The sequence below is a fragment of the Rhamphochromis longiceps genome, linkage group LG3 (assembly GCF_057381845.1).
Source record: "Rhamphochromis longiceps isolate RC_006_pf linkage group LG3, R_longiceps_female_GT1.1, whole genome shotgun sequence".
NCBI lineage: Eukaryota > Metazoa > Chordata > Actinopteri > Cichliformes > Cichlidae > Rhamphochromis > Rhamphochromis longiceps.
Window position 1 is genome coordinate 15,233,595 of NC_140559.1, and position 21,178 is coordinate 15,254,772.

At 42.3% G+C, this 21,178-nt stretch overlaps 2 protein-coding genes across 4 annotated transcripts; both read left to right on the forward strand.

Annotated features, from left to right (window-relative positions):
- The first annotated feature begins 1,541 nt into the window (after positions 1–1,541).
- LOC146673086 (butyrophilin-like protein 2) lies at positions 1,542–17,148 on the forward strand. 3 transcript variants are annotated; one of them, XM_085401540.1, is made up of 6 exons: positions 1,542–1,803; positions 3,172–3,519; positions 5,289–5,621; positions 5,708–5,809; positions 15,761–16,093; positions 16,161–17,148. In XM_085401540.1, exons 1-6 carry the CDS (start codon positions 1,773–1,775, stop codon positions 16,205–16,207), a joined length of 1,194 nt encoding a protein of 397 aa, XP_085257666.1. In that variant the 5' UTR covers positions 1,542–1,772; the 3' UTR covers positions 16,208–17,148. The 3 variants fall into 3 exon arrangements, with proteins under 3 accessions (XP_085257666.1, XP_085257664.1, XP_085257667.1); XM_085401538.1 differs by lacking the exons at positions 15,761–16,093; positions 16,161–17,148 and adding exons at positions 7,390–7,722; positions 7,789–8,715 and having other exon boundaries at positions 1,557–1,803; XM_085401541.1 differs by lacking the exons at positions 1,542–1,803; positions 15,761–16,093; positions 16,161–17,148 and adding exons at positions 2,208–2,346; positions 7,390–7,722; positions 7,789–8,715.
- LOC146673087 (uncharacterized) lies at positions 9,960–15,002 on the forward strand. The gene is made up of 5 exons (XM_085402626.1): positions 9,960–9,986; positions 12,514–12,517; positions 13,654–14,001; positions 14,462–14,785; positions 14,872–15,002. Exons 1-5 carry the CDS (start codon positions 9,960–9,962, stop codon positions 15,000–15,002), a joined length of 834 nt encoding a protein of 277 aa, XP_085258752.1.
- Positions 17,149–21,178: the final 4,030 nt, after the last annotated feature.

Below are 21,178 nucleotides of genomic sequence, written 5' to 3' on the forward strand. Positions count from 1 at the left end.
GAGAGATACAGAACATCACATAAAACTATAAGTTGGTTTTTGTAAAGGAAGATTTTATGTGTGTGTGTGTGTGTGTGTGTGTGTGTGTGTGTGTGTGTTAGTTATTGTCATTTAAAGTGTTTATGTGCTCAGTTGTGACACTGAACAGTCAACAACTAGCTGAACTTACTTTGACCTCGACATTTGAAGAAAACAACTGCTTTTTCTACGTTATGAGTTTCTTAAAGTCATTTGAAACGGCGACATCTGTTTTGAACATGCTGGGGTGAAGACCGCAGAGCCTGAGAAGAGGAAGTAAGTAGCTGATGTTATGGGAGGATAAGTAGGTGCCGCCACGCCTCGAGAGCTCAGAGCTCGCATGAGTGTGTTAACCGTCTGTTTCCTCTCCCATGCACATGGTCATATAGGCGTTTGTTACAGCTAACCGTGTCTGCAGACTTTGTTAACCTAAATTTCACCACAGTTTGTGTGTCAGTTCTTCTCAGAGAGTCTGCAGGACAGTTTGGTCTGGAAGCTCCTCCTGTGTCCTCGAGGATCAGAGTGTAAAATGACAAGTTTTGTGCCAGTGAACAAACACCTGCTGAACTTTGATAAAAACCTGATAACGTTCCCCCTCTGAGATCTCCATCATCAGCAGGCAAACAGTGAGATCTGCTCTGAGCTGCTCTGTGAACACAGACCACGCTTTGTGCTTTAGACTGTTTGAAACTCCAGCATTCAAACAGTGGCGGATCTAGAAAATGTTACATGCGAGGGCCAGAAGAGGGGGATCAGGTCTATGCAGGATGGCACGTACCTCTTCAGTGAAGTATGTGGAAACCCCCTATTCACAAATGGAGTACATTTGTGCACAGTAACTGAAAACTCTTCAATATGAGAAGAAGAGAAAGCAACACCAGAAACAGCACACAGTAGACGTAACTACCAAAATGAAATGTTACAACAGCAGAGAATACCTGACATGAAATTAGGGCGCACAGGAGGGCAGGGAAACCGGAAGCCCAGGGAATCAAAATGAAAGTAAAACTAAGAAACTCTGACAATAAAACTAAAACAGGAGATAAATCAAATACCAAACTCACAATGACACAAACTATGAACACTGTGCAAAAATACAGCAATAAAAGGCTTGTTTATTCACTTAATTAACCATTAAGTAAACCGTCTTCGGTATAACCTGCATGTATACCAACCAACTACATTTAATTTGACCAGATTATGATAAATGTAACATTTTACAGTGTACTTATGTAACAAAATACATGGAAAATTTACCTGTAATTAATTTAGTTAAAGTCAGAATTTTAGGCATGACCTTTTTGGGGGTCCAAACTCAAACTATGAAATAACAGTGAGGACAGTTGATCATATTATTATATTAATACTTTTTCTTTTTATTTGATTATTTATTCGTTTTTATTATTTTACACACACACACAGCCATCATTTATACAGCTTCTAAACTTACTGTCAGTTTTGCAAAACTAAAACTGTAATTAGGTCAGGTTACATTAATATAAACCCACGTGGATCAACCACGTGTTCCTGAAAGCAGCTCGCTGTCTGCAGTCTCTGTGCGCCCTGCTGCTTCTCCTCACTTTCATGTTTGGAGTTCTGCAGAAGGATTTTATTTTGAAGGCTCTGACAGGAAGTTGTGAGGTGTCTCTGTGTAACTTCAGAGGAGGAAACTTTGTTCAGTGCGTCAGCGGTGCTGTGATCGAGCTGTGTGCGCCTGTTTCTCAGAGTTAACGGGACTTTCAGCGGAGAGGAAGATGCTGCTGTGGCTCGTGCTGCAGGTCCTCGGTAAGAAAGCACACACAGAGACTGACACACACACAGTGTGTAACACGAGCTGACTGCATTAGGCCCCTCTGTGTAGTTACTGTGGTCCCTACATGCGATATTCATGCGGGGCGGGTCTCACCGTGACAGCTGAGCTCATCATCCTGATATCTGCGCGTGTCTGTTTAAGAAGTGCGTCAGCGCTCGTGTGCGTGTGATTCACGGCAGGAATAAAAGTACTTTGTATAAAAACTAAAAGCTTGTCTCACAATATTAAAAGCCCCGTTTACCATAGAAAGCACTTTAATGTGTCAAAAATGGTTTTTGTTCACAATAACGCCACGTGCACAATCATCTATGTTCAAGTTCACTGATTAATAAAGTTATAACAATCCTAAAACAACAAATAGAAATTTTTCTTTTTTTTAATTCAACACCAGATGTTACTCTGTGTTTATACATTTTTAATGCTTAGTCTCAGAATAGCTTGTGTCCTGAATTGCCCCCTTATAGAAATCCCCCTGAACAGGTCGCCTCCCTGGTCCTCTGGTCACATGACTTACAGTAAGGTCCACAGTAGAGATGGTCTTTTTTGTTTTTCATACATTAGAATGTCTCACTGTGACTGTTACTGTACAAACTGATAGCTTTGTATGTTTGGTGTTCATTTCATGTCAGGAGATAGAACAAATGTGAAAACTAGGAAATATTAATGCATTATAATATTTTTATTACATTTAAGAAGTGTTATATATGCTGGTGGTACCAGGACAAACGTCAGTAAAGGTGTCCATGTAAAAGTGTGTTTAGATGTCGAGGTCAGGTGGTACAGCTGCAGAAGTGTCACTTCATGAAATCAGTATGTTCTTAAAAGCTTTAAAAGCTTTAGGATTATTACGTTTCTCAAACTGTTTTTAACGGCTGTTATTATGGTTGTTATTTTTATTTCATGGGGTTGAAAAAACTGTCATGAAAAATGTTTCATCTGCTTAATGAGAACTTCCTTCTTTTCTAAGCCCGACACATGAAAACAAATCAAAATTGGTTTAGTACGCACGTATTCACAGTTGTGATGTCACCCCTGCTTGTTTATTAACACGTTCTTCGTTTGCAGATTACAGTCAGGGATTAAAAGCACTTCATTCGTAACAGAGACTAGTCTCAGAACGTTTCACCTCCGTGTTTTTCAGACGTGCATCAAAGTTTTCTTTGATGTTTTTAAAGCATCCTTCGAGTTACTTTTTGTTGGATGGGAAGAATCCATGTTTGAGTACTTAGCAGAAAATGTGGCTTCTGAAACCACTTTTCCCACGATGTGAACCACTAGAAAAATCCACAGCATACAGGTGATTAGTGTTTTTTGTTGTGTGTGCTTGTGTCTCCTTCCAGTTTCCCAGCATGCCCTGGCTGTGGTGGTGGAGGTGTATGAGGGGGCAAAGTCTGTCCAGCTGCCCTGTCAGTACACAGGTCTTATACTTACGAACCCCACAGTGCTGTGGACTCGCAATGATCTCGACCCCAAATCTGTCCACGTGAGACGAGAGGAAACAAATGATGTAACAGGACAAAATCAGCGTTACAGCGGGCGCACATCAGTGAGGCCTGATGCTCTGGACTCTTTAGACTTCAGCCTCACTCTGAGAAACCCTCAAATGACTGATAGTGGCAACTACACCTGCTCCATCGGAAATGAAAGGGCAGAACTGAAACTGACCGACGTACAGCTGCATGTCAAAGGTAAGAAACACAAACAAACAAAAGAAAAATGTCAAACTAAAGGTTGATAGAAAAGGAATTTCTTTTGTTGAAAACTGGAAAATGGCATTAACATTTTCCAGATGTAACCAGTCTGCAAACATCAAAATCTCACAGGTAGATTTTTTGGTGTTTCTACTAAATCTGGATGATTTGATTCAGAAGGTTTTACATCCTGTATACGCAGGAAAACCTGCAGCTCACAGGCCTAATAGAGACCGATGTACAACATGTAACAGAGGATGTCATTTTAAGAAGATAAACTTGACCTCTGGAACTATGAATGACAGGATGATAAAGTGCTGCCAGCTGTTCTTTATTCCAGAAGAATCCACTTCCAATCAAGTAGCTTTCATTTATTCATTTATTGAACAGGAAGCAGGGTTATGCATTCATAATGTGAGTGTGGAGGTAGTGTGGTAAGGGGGTGTTATACAAGTGCCAACATGAGAAATTAGTGACGCTCCCTTAATGGCCTCAAGCTGCCACTTGTGGCACGTCTGGAGGAAAGGCAGATAATTTTGAATGTTGTGGATCCAAAACTTGGCACCGCCTCCATCTATGATGGCCCAGGAGCTCCGTTTCTGGGTAGATGACCTGAACGTACCTGCATCAGGCCGCTGCATCAACAACATGTTGGGAGGGATTGAATCAAAATTAGCTACATTTGAGGGGACATAAACATAACCAGGGGCTTGGAGTTAACGATGCCCTCTACTTTGCTAAGTATGGTCCTAAAGACTTCTTCAGTGACATGCTCCGAGATGGTGTAGAGCTGACTTGATGGAACAAATCTCTCGTTCCCACGAACCACCATGTGGAGCGTATGGAGGGTTGAAATGGAGATGCTGGCTGGCCAACTGTTTTCAGAGCAGGGCCGAGATGCGATCCTTGACATGACGATGAACACCAGGTGCTGCCATCTGTACTGTGTATGTACCACATGTAGTGAAATGTATATAAAATTTGAATAGACACTGAGGAGTGGAGGCCTAGTGTAGGAGAGCTTTGGCTGGACCCTGCAGAATCCAAGTCGGTACAGTACAGCTGGTCCTCTTCATGGATCCAGATGTGCAGGCTCCACTGGAGTCAGGAAATGTGGGTAATCAGAGCCAATCAGCAACAGTGGTTGAGCTTGATGGAACAGCCGATATGACCAATCATGATCGTGTATGGTAAATGGCCTGCATTTGTATAGCACTTTAATTAGTCCCTAAGGACCCCAAAGCGCTTTACACTACATTCAGTCATCCACCCATTCACACACACATTCACACACTGGTGATGACAGCTACCTTGTAGCCACAGCTGCCCTGAGGAACTGACAGAGGCGAGGACACTGGTGCCACTGACCACCACCAGTAGGCAAACATGGGGTTAGTATCTTGCCCAACGGGGCAGCCTGGGTTCGAACCACTGACCTTCTGATTAGTGGCTGACCTGCTCTGCCACCTGAGCTACAGTGTATGTCTCTATCTTTATTTACACACATGTTCTGTTGCTTGTTAGTTGTTACCTAAAGGTAGCACTGTGAAGACTATTTGTATGGATTTTATAGTGTCCAGTTTAGTTACCATTTTAAACAAAAAGAGAGAGAATCATGATATTTATATATTATTAACATGTATTTTTACTGGTAGCAGACATCAGAGTTCAGTAACATAGATGCTCAGATCAGAGCACATCAATTTTGTCTTTACCATGAGCATGGCTGCTGCTGCTTCTGATATTATGGTTCATTTTCCTCGTAGATCAGCAGGTGGAGGTGAAGGTGGAGGAAGGGTCAGACTCTGTCATCCTGCCCTGCAAAACAAAACCTGATCTGCCTGAAAAGGCCACAGTGGAGTGGACTCGCCCCGACCGAGAACTCACTATGGTCCATTTGTATGTAAACAGAAGTGACCATCCTAAAAATGTAGACAACCTTTACTGTGGCCGCGCAAAGATGAACAAAGACCTGCTGAGAACTGGAGACCTCAGTCTGACCCTGAAATACCCCACAGAGAGAGACAGTGGAGGATACATCTGCACCATCTACAGGGACAAAGACATCCTGAGACAGAAAGTAGTGCTGCAGGTCAAAGGTCAGAGATGTGGAAAAACATCAGGGGTCAGTGCAGGAGATTGAGGTTCAACAGTCATGTTGATATTGTTTCATGTTTCTCCACAGAACCATTTCCATCCTGGACCACAGCTCTCCTGGTTCTCCTGGGTCTTCTTCTAGTAGTTTCTGCGGGTCTTATATTTCAATTCCGTCATTATTTGGTGTCAGGTGAGTGTCTCCTACTACACTACCCATAATGCCGATGGTTAGCAGAGCTGAAGAGAAACTTCCAAGTTTTTTCCTGAAGTCAGAAAACCTCCTTCAGACTCCGTCATTGATCAGTGAACTCAATCAAAACCCTCTGTTCACTTGGAAAAATGATGGAGAAACAGTCTAACACTTGTGTCTCCATCATGCTCCAAAACGTTGTTGCTTTGACTCTCGTCTGTGGGTTTTTATCAAGATGAAGGAATCCAGAAGAAGTGTAATAATAACAATATTCAAGAACATCAGTGAGGTGCAGATTGTTTGCAATATTTGGTTAAAGGTGCCTTAGTGAGTTGCACTTCAATGAAAAGTACTCTTATGAATGGGGATTTAAATATTTACTCAACAAGACAAAGATGATGTTTTCTATAAGGAAAAGGTAGAAAATGAGGTCAGGCACAAGTTAAAAGATCAAGTTAAATGTTATGCGATTAAACAATTCAAGTTTAGTATACATACGTCACAGTGCTGTTAGCTGCTCAGTGCGTAGAAAATATGAGACCGTTAATTGATTGATAATACTTTATTCATCCCGAGGGAAATCGGGTTAAGGCTGCCAGCCGTGCCAGCGCCATCTTGCCCTTCCGACCATACATACATTACACAAACATCACATGGGGAAGACAGGTCAGAGAGGTATAACAATGGAAAATGTACAACATGAGGAAAGACGAGGAGAAAAAATAACTCCCCCAGACTGAGCTTCAACTGGGAGATCAGGGGGGTGAGTGTAGGTCTGCGTGATGCGTATGTGTTCTGTGTTCAACCAAGAGAAAGTGTCCCTTCACTCGGTTAAGCTAAAGTCAACAATCTTCGATCAGTGCGGGTGGCCTTGAATGAGGGGAATTAGAGTCACAACAAAAAGTCTTATTATCTAAAGGAGAGTTTTGTTATTTCCGTCAGCTTTTGCCTTGAGCATCCAGCTGGTGCCAGGGGATGAGATGAAGATGGTAGTTGTTTTGATTAGGGCGAAAAAACTGCATCCAGTTTTACAGCTGGTGTAATGTCCGTCACTGGTCACCAGGTCTGAGTACTCACAACCCATCGTCTATCATGTAGGCCAGCCTTGTGAGATTTTGAACAGCTGTAGCCGCTTCTTGTTCTTCAATAAGCCAGGCCTGAGCCAGCTCCAACCAGCCAGAACTCTGTTACCGTAGTTCTGAATTGGTAGACGTCGTTCAGTGTCCTCCATCAAGAGTGTCGCCAGACACACGACGCAACCGACCATCGAGTATCTGGCAGCAAACGTCTCTGCAGGACAATCGGGCTCTCTCAATTCCCGGAGAGTGTCAGTTTCGTTAAGGGACCAGTTGATCAAATCCATAATTCTTCTTTAGGTTTTTAGAGAACAAGTCTGGGAGACTCTCTTAGGGTTAGAGAATAATCGAGACTATACAAAAGACATGAGAAGCCAAGCAGTTTTAAATTTCTGTCAGTGTCAGGATCTCTATCCTGTTCCTCCTGCTCAGATCTGCTTCCGTCCTTCAGTTTTCTCTACACCTCTGAATACCTGCTGCTGTTTATGTTTGCTGTTCTTTCAGTGATTCCGGTGAAGGTGGAGGTGGAGGAGGGGGCGGAGTCTGTCCAGCTGCCCTTCAAAACCACAAAATACCTGTCGGGGGAAATTCAAGTGATATGGGAACGTTATGAGCCGTTCCAGAAGGCTCACGTGTTTACAAACGGCCCAAACCAATATGAAGAACAGCACGAAGTTTATAAAGGCCGAACTGTGATGAACAAAGACCTGCTGGAAACTGGAGACCTCAGTCTGACCCTGAAACAGCCCACAGAGAGAGACAGTGGAGAGTACAAGTGTTTGGTCTGGAGGAAGGGAACCTTCATCAGAAAGAAAACCGTGAAGCTCAAAGTCAAAGGTTGGTTTGTCTGTTTGTTTGCTGGCTTGTGTGATTGTGTCTGACTGTCTTGTGTCTCCTCTGCAGGTCCAGGATCAAACAGGGGACATCGGGACCAGAAGCTGCTTCATTGATCCGACTCTGAGTTTTACCCTCACCACTCTGCCTTTTTGTTCATTTAGAGAGTTTTAATGTCACAGCGTGATAATACAGGAACACACGTTTCACTTTTAAGTCCAGTCACATCCTCACTCTGTCTCTGCTGTGTGCACAGTCCTTCACTGTGTGTGATCAGCTATTGTGTGACGTTCCATATTCCTCATCTGTTTCTCACCATCTTTACAGTCTGTGCTGTTTAACCTTTTTAAGCCATTTTTGGGCTTTTTCTAAACACTTTCAAATAAAGGTTTTACTTCACTTTATTTCACTTATCATTTGGTTTTCTTGTGTCTTTTGTATGCATTATGTTGCACACATAGATTAGTGTTACCTTTGTGTTTATTTTGGGGTTTTGTTTGTTGTCTTTTTAAGCTTTGTGTGTATTTGACTTTTGCAAATTAAAATGAAGAAAATATTTTGGTAATTGTTGCGATGCCAACAGAAGGTTGTTATTTTTACATTGTGATGGAAATGGAGAGCGGAACCAACTAAGTGGAACCAGTGGGCTGTGAGGTGTTGCACCTGGTGAAGGCGAGGGACCCGTGCTCTCCTCAGAGGAAGACAAATGAGAGGCCTGTGTGTTTGTTCCTCTGACAGCTTCAGCTGTTTTTCACCTGCTTGTCTTGAGGCAACTGTTATCATGATTTATATATAAAACTGAGTTGAACTGTTTGGGTTCACAGTGCACTGAATGCATCATTTGCTACTGTGGTGCAACCAGTGTTGGGACCATGTGACCTGTCCAGAGTGTACAGCTGGAAATAAGCAGCTTAACTACAATCTGACTGGTTTCCATCACTATGTTTCTGATTCATTTACATTAACTCACACTGTCCCTGTTCAATAAAAACAACAGGCTAACCGTTAATCTGATCCAGTGTTGTTCTTCTTCTGTGGTGTTTGTGATGGAGCAGCTGCTCCTGATGTGTTTGATGAAATCAGGGTTTCCCACAGCTTCAGGAAGCTTACCCACTGTGCAAACTTGATATCATGAATTGAGCCTTTTATGAGCCATTTCTGGACGTCCAGTGTTGGGTCTTTTTTTCTGAACATTTACTGACTGTTACCTTCATGCACGGGCTGTTTATAGTCCACATGTGTGTTTAACCTCAAACGTAAACTCATTTTAGATCGTTTTCACACTCCGTCTATCAGCTCTGTAGGCCCATGTTTCCAGAGTGTGGAGGACATGTTTTCTGTCTGTTCTCAACTTTCTATGAGCCTCCAGTCATCCTCTGCGACAGAGGAGACAATTAAATGAAGTTAGTGGAAAATATTTTGTAACAGAAACATGTCCTCTGTAAAAATGTGTGCAGAGTGATCAGCGGACATCTCCAACATGGCACAAGTTCATTACCTTTTAAAAATTATTACAAACATTTTCTTAATACTTATAATACTTAATTCTTTAATCATTATTAATTTGTGTGTTTTTTTAACACATAAGAACTGCTGCAGGAGTGAAAGAGGAAAACTCAAAAAAACAAAGTCATGAGCTTGAAGAGTTGAATTTTATTTTTAAAGCTATAAAAACATTTTTCATAGGTTCAAAACTTATTGTCAATTTTGCAGAACTTCAACATAGAGAGACTAAAACTGACGTCCTTCCTTTCAAACCTTCTTTTCAGCTTCAGGTTCCAGCAGAATATAAATCCACATGTTGCTAAAAGTTGTCAGTAGTCTGTGTGAGACATGCTGTAACGCAGGGGTGCCCAATCCCGGTCCTCGAGAGCTACCATCCTGCAGCTTTTAGATGCATCCCTACTCCAACACAGCTGAATCAAATGGTTTGATCTCTTCAGCATGCCATCATGTTTGGCAAAGGCCTGATAACAAGCCATTCATTTGATTCAGGTGTGTGGGAACAAGGATGCATCTAAAAGCTGCAGGACGGTAGCTCTTGAGGACCGGGATTGGGCACCCCTGCTGTAACGCTTCTCCTCCGAGTTTAATGTTGAAAGTCCTTTTCTGTAAAGGATTTTATTTTGAAGGAACTCAGGAGGGTCTTCTTATCAGGAAACTTTTTGTCGTGCACCAATGCTTGCAGTGCAGCGAACACCACTGTGATTTCTAACTAAAGGTTTTTCCCAGAGAAGGAGATGCTGCTGCTGTTGTTCGTGCTGCTGGTACTCGGTGAGAGCGCTCTTTGAATGCACACACACACACGCACGGTTGTTTAAAATAATTTGAAGTGTGTAACATGTATAACTACTCACCTCAGTTACTTTACTCCTGCTGAAATCTGCAGGCTTCATGCTCATGATCCTGGTATCTGCTCATCTGTTTAAGAAATTTTCCTTTCCTGTCTCACTAATATTACCAGAATACTGCCTGTAGTGAAGTTTGGCCACATTAAAGGTTATAAAAGAAGCCTGGTGCCAGATCTATTGTAGATTCAGCTAAATAAATGGGAACAGTGTGCTTTTGCAGCAGGTCAGTTGTAACAAAGTGCTGTGTAGTCCCCACACTGGTTCATCCTGGTGCCTTTTTAAGCTTCACTGATTCACAGGTCATTGTTAAACTTAACAAACAACATTTAGTTTTTGTTTTATTTGTAACAGTTTGTTCCAAACGCACAAATGTGCTCTGGTCTTTTTAAATTGATGACTTTTGGCTGTGCAGTGTTCCAGGTGTGTCAAAGCACCAGATGTCTGATATGGAAGACCAAGAGATTCACACACATTGACATAAAGCTTTTTTGATTTGGTGTTTAATTGTACAATAAAATACAGATTAGTAAATACATGTCGGAATTAATTTTAAAATTTACTTTGGAGACTGACCTGGATTTTTTTCTAAGCTCCTGTTTGAACCATTAGCTCTGCTTTAGCATTACTAACAGGTGTGTGTGCTCGTTTAAAGGACTTTTCGCTCCAGCATTCACACTCAGTGCAACATTGAACCTCTTAAGCTAATGTGCTAAAAAAGCTAATGCTAGCACCAGTGCATGTTTGTGTTACTCTAACCAATCAGAGAGCTCCTTTCATCACACTGCATGGCTGATTTGTTAACTGATTTCATAGTTATTTTCAAAAACATCTTTAAAACCTGAAAATTGAAAAAGTACTTTCAGGGCTCTAGAGTGCGACCAATTTGGTCGCAAATACGACCAAATTTTTCAGTGGTGCGACTAAAAAATATTTGGTTGCATCTGTGCGACCAAATGTTCGGGTAGCAAAAAAAAAAAAAAAAAATCTGCAACCTTCCCTGTGGTCAACAACAGACACACATTATGCCCCTATCGTGGACTAAACCAATCAGAGATAGTCAGGGGCGGGACCTCTCTGATTGGCCGTGGTCCAGTAGAAAGTGCAGGTGGAAGTGGGAGGTGAGTAGCTTGAATAAAGCGATATCAATTCATTAAATCCTGAATTGACTTTTAAATATAACTGTGTTTTGCCAGAAACGCCAGATTCTCAGATTAAAGCTCACAAAACCATTTCAACAACAACCAAACAGCAGATGAGAGCAGGTACACGGACTCCACACAAAGACGTAAACACAGAGCCGACGCATCAGAATCAGCTTTGTCTTTCTCGGCTTTCTCACCCGACGGCCCGTAGACGGACACGCTGTCGGAGCTCAGCGATCCTGATGCGTCCGGTCCGCGCTGTGATTACGTCTTTTTGTGCTGATTTTGAGCTGCAGGTTTTGTCTCTCCAACCAAAATTCACCGAGCCAGCAGCAAAAGAAGCAGCAAACTGCGCTTCACATTCGATCAATGTCGTCATGAACTTTGCTGTTTTGCTTCCACGACTATTAAAATCACACTTCATGCACAGCTAGCTCTCTCTATCTCTCTCTCTCTGTACTTCAAGAACAGTTTCTCGTCTCCAATCTCTGTTTTCTGTATTATTCATTCGCTTATTACCCACCAGTCTACCGTTGTTTACAGCGCTGTGGCTGCTGTCTTTTTCTTTTCTTTTTCACTTAAATGACCTCGGACAAGAAAGCCTATTTTTTTCTGTTGTTCAATACTGAAGAAATTTAAACTTTATATGCAGAACATTGTAGAATATTTTTAAGGTTATCTGCTATAAAAAGCCAGACCAGGAAAATCTCCATGTTTTTCTGTGTTTTATTCTCAGTTACTTTCACACAAAGGCATCTGCTGTGATGTTCACAATTCTGATGAAGTCAGTACTGATAAATGATCAGAATTATAATATTTCTGACTGTCTGAGGCTAAGTTGAATCGAATCGGGACTTTGAAAACCGGAATCGAATGGATTATAGAAATCAGTGATGATACCCAGCCCTAGTGAGCCGCCTAGGCACGACAGACGTGGATGTAGCTGTAATAAGAAAATAACTATTGATAACTTTTCTGTTAAGTTAAGGCCTGATCCTTCTGAAATTCATAGCCAGTGCTCTGACACGGTGTCATCAATCTTTGAATGCTGAAAAAGCACAGTGTATCCAGAAAAACACATTATATTATATAAATTATTATACAATTTGTGTGCGCCTAACTTGAAGACATACACGCTCTCGCTCGCTCTCACACACACACACACACACACACACACACACACACACACACACACACACACACACACCATGATAAGATTTAAGTGGATTTATGTAGCTGTGAATTTTTAGATGTTTATTTTCCAGATGTTGTACATTTGTTGTTCTTTCTCTTACCAATAGAGCAGTTGGCGATATGCTGTTCATTTCTATTTGTGCTCTAGTCATTTATTACATCTTCCTAAAGTCTCCTCCACCCATGTTTTCCTCCTGCCTGTCCTGCCTTAGACATCATCATACTGTACACCAGATACATTTTTAATAACTGAAACAACACAAATAGAAATTAAGAAACAAAAAGATAAAAGAAACACATGAACCAGAGGAGACGGAGCTGATCTTGGCAACAGAGCATTCGCATCATAATTCTGATGCTGCCTCAGAGGGCAGGATTTAAGAAGGAGAGAAGAAAATTCACGAGTCGATGAGTTTACTGGTGCACTGTAAGAACGTCCTGAGTTCACTGCAGCATCTGGCCTTTCTGTGTGGAGTTTGCATGTTCTCCTCGTGTATGAGTGGGTTCTCTCAGGATTTCCTCCCACAGTCCAAAGACATGCAGTCAGTGGGGTTGAGGTTAATCTGTGATTCTAATTTGCCCGTAGGTGTGAATCGTTGTCTGTCTCTGTGTCAGACTAATGGGTCTAATTTGCAAAATTAGATATCCACTATCTGTGGCTATCCATTAGATAGCTTGAATTCATCTCGTGCAGTCTTTCAACAGTTCATGGGAAACCCAGACAGCAATTTTCTGTTATCTGAAACGTAGCTCCTGCAGTGCAGCTACACTTTCTACATACACCTGTGTATGTAGGTCAGGGGTCACTGAGCTTACCGAGCCAATAATTAGTTCTAAAGGTTTTAGAATCAATAAAATGACAACAGTGCCCAAATTTATGCACCCGCCTGATTTTGTTTAAACAATTATTGCACACTTTCTGTAAATCCAATAAACTTCATTTCACTTCTCAAATATCACTGTGTCTCCTATATGATATATTTAACTGACATTTTTTATTGTAACAACCAACGATTTATACAGGAAAATAATGACTATTAACAAGGTTGCCCAAACTTTTGCATCCCACTGTATGGAAAAGCTCTTTTTTAGAGCTTTATCATTTCACACATAAATGATATTAAACCTTTCCACACTTGCTCAGATGTAGGGAGAGAAAAGTCAGGGGGATTTCAGTCTCTTTCTATCCTCATTATATGGGCTAATTATAGTTAATTAGTGTTTCTGTTTTTTGTGTCTCCTTCCAGTTTCGCATCATGTCCTGGCTGTGATGGTGGAGGTGTATGAGGGGGCAAAGTCTGTCCTGCTGCCCTGTCAGTACACAGGTTTTGTAGTTGAGGACCCCACAATGATATGGACTCGCACTGATCTCAACCCCAAATCTGTCCATCTGAGACAAGAAGAAACTGATGATCTGAGCGGACAAAACCAGCGTTACAGCGGGCGCACGTCAATGAGGCCTGATGCTCTGGACACTGGAGACTTCAGCCTCACTCTGAGAAACCCCCGACTGACTGATAGTGGCGACTACACCTGCTCCATCCGCACTGAAAGGGAGGAACTGAAACTGACAGACGTACAGCTGCATGTCAAAGGTCAAAAACCCCAATAACCTTTGTAATTACAAGTCAAACATGAGTACAGTGCTGACACAGGTCAGAGGTCACAGTAGAAGGTAGTAGAAAGGGTCTTTCTAGTAATCTAAACCTAAAAAATGGCAGAAACATTTTATAAACACAACCAGTCTGGAAACATCAAAACAAAACTGGGGAGACAAAGAGACCATGACTGAGGAAATCTGAGGTAAACTAGCATGAGCACACTGAGGACAGGACACAGAGACAAACTGGTCTGACTAAAAAAAGTCAGATGGACTAAAAGAATACAAAAGCCATATAAAGTAGAATGTAAATATAATAGAAAACTCAAATATGAACATTTTATAATTGCAGCTCAAAGACTGGGTCAAAGACACAGGACCATCACAAACACAGATGCTTTGATTATCATCAGTGTGACTGCTGCTGCTGATACTGTGGTTTCTTGTTCTCTCAGACCAGCAGGTGGAGGTGAAAGTGGAGGAAGGCTCAGACTCCGTCATCCTGCCCTGCAACACAACACCTGACCTGCCTGAGGACACCACAGTAAAGTGGACTCACTCTGACCGAGAACTCATGATGGTCCATGGGTGTTCAAATGGAAGCGACCACCAGGACGACCTTTACTGTGGTCGCACAAAGATGAACAAAGACCTGCTGAGAACTGGAGACCTCAGTCTGACCCTGAAATACCCCACAGAGAGAGACAGTGGAGGATACATCTGCACCATCTACAGGGACAGAGACATCCTGAGACAGAAAGTAGTGCTGCAGGTCAAAGGTCAGAGATGTAGCTACAGGTCAGAGGTCAGTGCAGATTGAGTACAGCGTTCAGCAGTCATGTGATATTGTTTTGTTTGTCCACAGAACCGTTTCCATCCTGGGCCACAGTTCTCCTGGTTTTCCTGCTTCTTCTTGTAGTTGTTTCTGCGAGTCTTTTGTTTCATTTCCGTCATGCCTTGGTGTCAGGTGAGTCTCTCATACTACACTACCCATAATGCATATAGTTAGCAGGTGTCTTCTGGGGTTTCTTGACTTGTTCCGCTAATTTATTCATTAATATGTAAATATTTAATTTGGATATTAATGATCAAAGAACTGCCGTCACAGCCCATTGTTCATCTTACTGCTATCTTACTCCGTACAGTTTTCTATTAATATTTCTGTACATTGTTACCTGCATATACAAACTTCAGTTGCTTATGTAGATAGGACCACTTTGTGTCTTCCTTTTATATTTTATATCCCCTTGCTATAAGAGTTGTGTAACACCCACATTTCTCATTCGTGGGATCATAGTTTTTTGTATTCTTTTCAAATTCCACCAGTAAGATTGGGGAGACCTTTTTCCATTACATTAGCCTGTCCCCGCTGGTGGTGTCATTCAAACAGAAAACAAGTCTTTGTTAGTCTGTAGATGTCGGAGGAGCTCCTCAGTGGGCAGTTCCTCTCAGAGAGTCTGCAGGACAGTTTGGTCTGAAAGCTCCTCCTGTGTCCTCGAGGATCAGAGTGTAAAAGGAGAAGTGAACAAACACCTGCTGAACTTTGACCTCCAGGAGAAAACCTGATAACGTTCCCCCTGTGAGAACAGCGAGATCTGCTCTGAGCTGCTCCGTAAACACAAATCAGACTTTGTGCTTTAGACTCTTTGAACCTCCAGCATTCAGTGAAGCTACAGATGGATGATTCAAACAAGACATGGTATTTCTCTACACCTCTGAATACCTGCTGCTGTCTATGTTTGCTGTTCTTTCAGTGATTCCGGTGAAGGTGGAGGTGGAGGAGGGGGTGGAGTCTGTCCAGCTGCCCTTTAAAACAACAAAAAACCTGTCGGGGGAAATTCAAGTGATATGGGAACGCTACGAGCCGTTCCAGAAGGCTCACGTGTTTACAAACGGCCCAAACCAATTTGAAGAACAGCACGAGGTTTACCATGACCGAACTGTGATGAACAAAGACCTGCTGGAAACTGGAGACCTCAGTCTGACCCTGAAACAGCCCACAGAGAGAGACAGTGGAGAATACAAGTGTTTGGTGTGGAGGAAGGGAACCTTCATCAGAAAGAAAACCGTGAAGCTCAAAGTCAAAGGTTGGTTTGTCTGTTTGTTTGCTGGTTTGTGCGATTTGTGTCTGACTGTCATGTGTCTCCTCTGCAGGTCCAGGATCAAACAGGGGACATCGGGACCAGAAGCAGCTCCATTGATCCGACTCCTCTGACGGCTGATCAATCAGTGTTATGACTGCTGTCGTAATGTTGTCTCTCATATGCACCTGGAGACGGTGCCTGCAGATTGGCTAACTACATGGAGACAACATATTTACACAGCAGCATGTAGGGGTGGACTGCCTTTGTATTTGATCACTGTTTTCTCCTGTTTTTGTTAGTTTTGGAGGTACGCTGCTGTCATTTGGTTTAATTTCTTTGAGTATGTTGTTTGTATCATTGTCTCAGGGACCAAGCAGTAAAGCATAAAGGACACAGATGTTTAATTTAAAAAATTGGGTTTTATTGACCCAAAAGTATAAAAAGATATTTAACAAAGCCAAAACTTAAACAGGCAGACCAGCAAAACAGGTCAACTCAATAGACTAAGCTCAAGGTAACAATTAACGAAACCTCAAGCAAACATAAGACAAACTGACCTCCTGAAATAACACACGGGGGAACGTTAATACTGGTTTAGCTATAACACATGACACACACAGAGGAAAACAAAATGGCTGCCATATAACCAACTAATACAAAACAATTAAACTTGAAACACCCTCCAGGCAATGAGGCATGGCGGTTGACAGTGGTACTTCAGCTCTCCCAGCCCTTTGCCACACCTTTTGCCAGACCGGAGAGGAACCAAACCCCAGGTGACTCACACACAGGAAGATGTATTAATATAAAACAGAACTTTGACCTTGCAGTGTTCATATGTGTGTGTCAGGCGTTGTGTGGAGGCGAGGAAGAAGGAACCCAAACGCAGGACTGGCAGGTAGGTGAGGTTTATTATAAGGAGTGGGTGAACGGACACTGACTGGCTGGACAACTGAATGGCGGACTGAACTGAGGGAACACACGGGAAGGACAACATCAATGACACGACAGTGAACGAGTAGAAAGAGAGGGCTTAAATACACAGACTGATGAGGATGATAATGAGTACACCGGTCTCTCATTTGGTGCCGGGCTGCGAGAGTGAGACTCGGGTGTGAAATGTATGGTTTTCAGGGTTTTTATCGGTTTTCAGCGTTATTTTGTTATCGTTTTTTCGTTAACTCTGTTTTCCTGGGTCTTTTCACGTGTGTTATGAATAAATCTTATTTTTTTCGGTACCGGTACTGGTTTTATTTTGTTGTATTTATCCGCGACACCTTAAAGGCCGGTCCGTGAAAATATTGTCGGGCACAAACTGGTCCGTGGCGCAAAAACGGTTGGGGACCGCTGGTCTAGACGGGCCGTAACAATCAGTTTGATCTGTGTGATTGATCAATGATGTCAAACAGCATGATCACAGGTCGCCTTTTTTAACTTGTCAATTTGGTTTTGATCTAACATATTATAATAATTATTGTTCTATGAATTTAACCTCGGTCATAACAATTTAATCTGATCCAGTGTTGTTGTTCTGCTGTGGTGCTTGTAATGGAGCGGCTGCTCCTGACTACAGATGGATGATTCAAACAGGACATGGCACACAGAGAAGGAGTAGAAGAAGAAAGCTGAATGCCTGTAATGATGATCTGCATGGATCAGAGGAACAGTGAGAAAACTTGGAGGAACCTTTAAGGAACAATGTAAAGACAGAAAAACAGGAAACACACTGCTGAGCTTCAGATTCAGAGTCTGAAACAGCAACAACTATTTAGTGTGTAGTGTATATGTTGAGCTCTGAATGTGTGGAAGAGTCCAGCAGACAGTCTGAGTCTGTTTGGCTCTACTGAAGTCTGGATGTAGATCATGGAGGAATTTCTCACTTCAGGCTCTGATCCTGTTCTTACACACTGAGGTTTTGTCTCGTTTTCTTCATCCTGCTAAGCTGTTCAACACTACAGAGGGAACAAATCCACTCAGTGGTTTAGTTTGGTTGGAGGAAGCAGCTCATCTGAGGTCATTTGATCATCAGGTTGATTTGGATTCATTGAACATGATGGTATTGCTATTTGAAGTATGATCGTGTTGATGGTAAGTCATAACACAGACAGCTGCTCTGACTTTCTAGATTTCTTTCTTTTTCTTTCTGTACCCCCAAATTACAACAACAGTCGTCTCAAGATGCTTTAAACTCTAAGCCTGTGTAGTGTCTCAGTCATCCAGGTCATGGTCGTCTAAGCAGTTTGGAAAAAAGTGAACAAACATAGAGTATGCTGTGCAGAGCAGCGAGCAGTTCTCAGACCTCTACACTGGAGACACCAAGCAGCCACTTCATGCTCTCTCTTTCTAGTCCCTGTCAGGACTCTTGCTGCAGCATTTTGGATTAGCTGAAGGCTTTTCAGGGAGTTTTTAGGACTTCCTGATAATAATGAATTGCAGTCGTCCAGCCTGGAAGTAATAAACGCATGAACTAGTTTTTCAGCGTCACTCTGAGACAGGATATTTCTAACTTTAGAGATGTTGCACAAATGGAAGAAAGCAGTCTTACATATTTGCAAGTGTTATCTGGCTTCATGGTTAAAGCTGGGTGTCATCTGCATAGCAGTGAACACCTGTTCAACCACTCACACTGTGATGTGCATGAAAATGAAGCTCCACAGGCTGTTGGACAATAAGCGTTATAGTTTCAGTTGGTCCAGTTTAATGTGCAGCCATCACCTGAGAAATAATCAGCAGCACTGAGAGCGCGCTCAGCAGCAAAACCATCGACTGGAAGCAAAACCTTTATTTCACTGCTCTGTGCTTTAAATCAGCAGGTTAATGATTTGCTGCAGCATTCGTTTTCACAATAGTGTTCTTTTATAGATTTTTCATCCCTATCTGATAATGTGTTTTAGTAGGTGGAGCTCGTAGGGATCATTTTTTGTGGAGTCATGTGATCCATCTAACACCCCCTTTGATTGGTTACATGCTGCCAGCCCCGCCTCTTTCATGTGAACGTATGAGCAAACTCTGGGTTAACTTAGTGAGTTGGTAACCAGCCTCATGTGACTGCTTATCCTGCTCATCACACATGTTGGTTTGTACAACCTGACTGTAACAATGAAAGCAGTCTGTTCTTCACTGGGATTCCCTTTTGTCCAGTTTGGGTTTTGAGTCCATTTTGTTATTGTGTGACATTTAGAAGAGGACGGTAAACCTGTCCTGGTCGAGGAGGAGAGATTGCTGTTGTTCTCTGCAGTGGTCGCAGTGGTTTAAGCATTCAAACGACAAACTCTGTAACATGAGTTTACTAAATGAAGCCCCTCACTGTAGTTTACTTTATTTCTGTAAAGTCGTACTATGATCGTCCTAAAAACTTGATTCTGTTCATCCGGATGTAGATCCAAGTGACAGACTCACCTCCGTCCCCTCAAACAGATCACTCAGTGATGGACGTGTTCGTACAGCAGCTACTTTCAGCTGCTCCCTCATCACAAGACACAGCACACAGCTCTGCATGTTTTACACCAAATGCAACACAAAGGCAATTATTGTCACCACTGAACATGTTAACCTCTACACTATGGAGCCATAAACCTCTGTTCTTACAGTATAGTATGCTTTCATTAGATGAAAGCACAAACTACCAATATGCTCATATCTGGTTTCTTCACTTGGTCCCGATGCTAATAAACATTATACAAGTCCTGAGGGGAGCATGAATATCTGACCCACAATCATCATAATCCATCCTGTAACAAACATGTCTGTGTCGGCTCACAGAACAGAAAACACAAAGCATCTTTGCTGTGTCGGCTTCTATTTAAAGAAACAGAAACAACAAAAAACCTAAAACCAGCAGCAGCAGGGAAATTACACGTCTCCTGTATCATGAGCTGCACAGCCTTCGGATAAAAAATGTCTTGGAGAGCGGCCATGGTAGGAGAGGGCTGGGACAGGACAACACTTTCATTTTACCAAGTTTCCAGCAGCCACAGGAACACCCCGCTTATAAAGAATAAATGTCAGATTTATTAAAGCTTCTTAAAATGTTGTTTAATGGTCTGAGAGCAAGAATAAACACAAACACAGGGTTCAAGTGTAGGCTTGAAATACTACTTGGAATGGACGGTCTGAATATATATGAAAGCCTATATAGGAACAGATTTGTTGTGACACTGTTAAAGTCTAAAAATCTTTATTACTGAAGCTCATCAGGGAAACACAAAGACTTCAGACCCTCCCACTGTCTGCACAGAGATCTGCCAGAGATAGTGGTGCTATTCCACAGAACTGAGTGGTCAGTAGGTGGTGAGTTCATACCTGCTGATCTCTAATCAGTAATATCCAGAACAAAGAGTGCTGAGGTCTGACCCAGTGAACTCTGGGTCACATTTGACTGAATGTTTAGAGATTTTCATTGTTTTTCAAAGGTCTCACAGAGGACACAGACTGGGCTGGTGTTTAATTTTCCTCAAAGCTGTTTTATTCATTTCTTTTCTTCCCTTGTGTTTCCTTTGATTTACCAGAGAGGAGGATAAAGTTTGTAAGGGGGTAGAAGCTCGAGCAGTATTTATAATACAAAGACTGAAACATTTCACAAAGAGGTCAGAGTGACTTCAGAGTTATTTCTAAAGACGTCAGCAGATGCAGAGCTGTGTGTACCTGGTCTGTGTCCAGAGGAATGTGTTTGTAATAACGAACAAACACGACTGCAAGTACTCAGCTTCATACTTTAGAAGGCCACAGTGATGTGGACTCTTCAGCTGATGCCAAATCTGTGCACGAGGAGGAGGAGATGATCTTAGAGGAGAAACACAGCGCTACGATGGTCACACATCACACAGATTCAGCCTCACTCTGAGAAAACCAACAGACTGACAGCAGCAACTACACCTGCTCCATCAGTGATGGGAGAGCAAAGACTGACAAGCGTTCATTTACAGGTCAAAGGTCAGCAACAAACCCCAGCACCTGCTGTAGATACTGATGTCAGTACTGTAGGCAAAGGTCAGAGGTCAAACTGAAGGGAAGATTTCCTAAATAGACTCACCAGTAACATGTAGCTGAGAGCTAAACTCAGTGGAAACAGGATGTCACTGCTTCAAC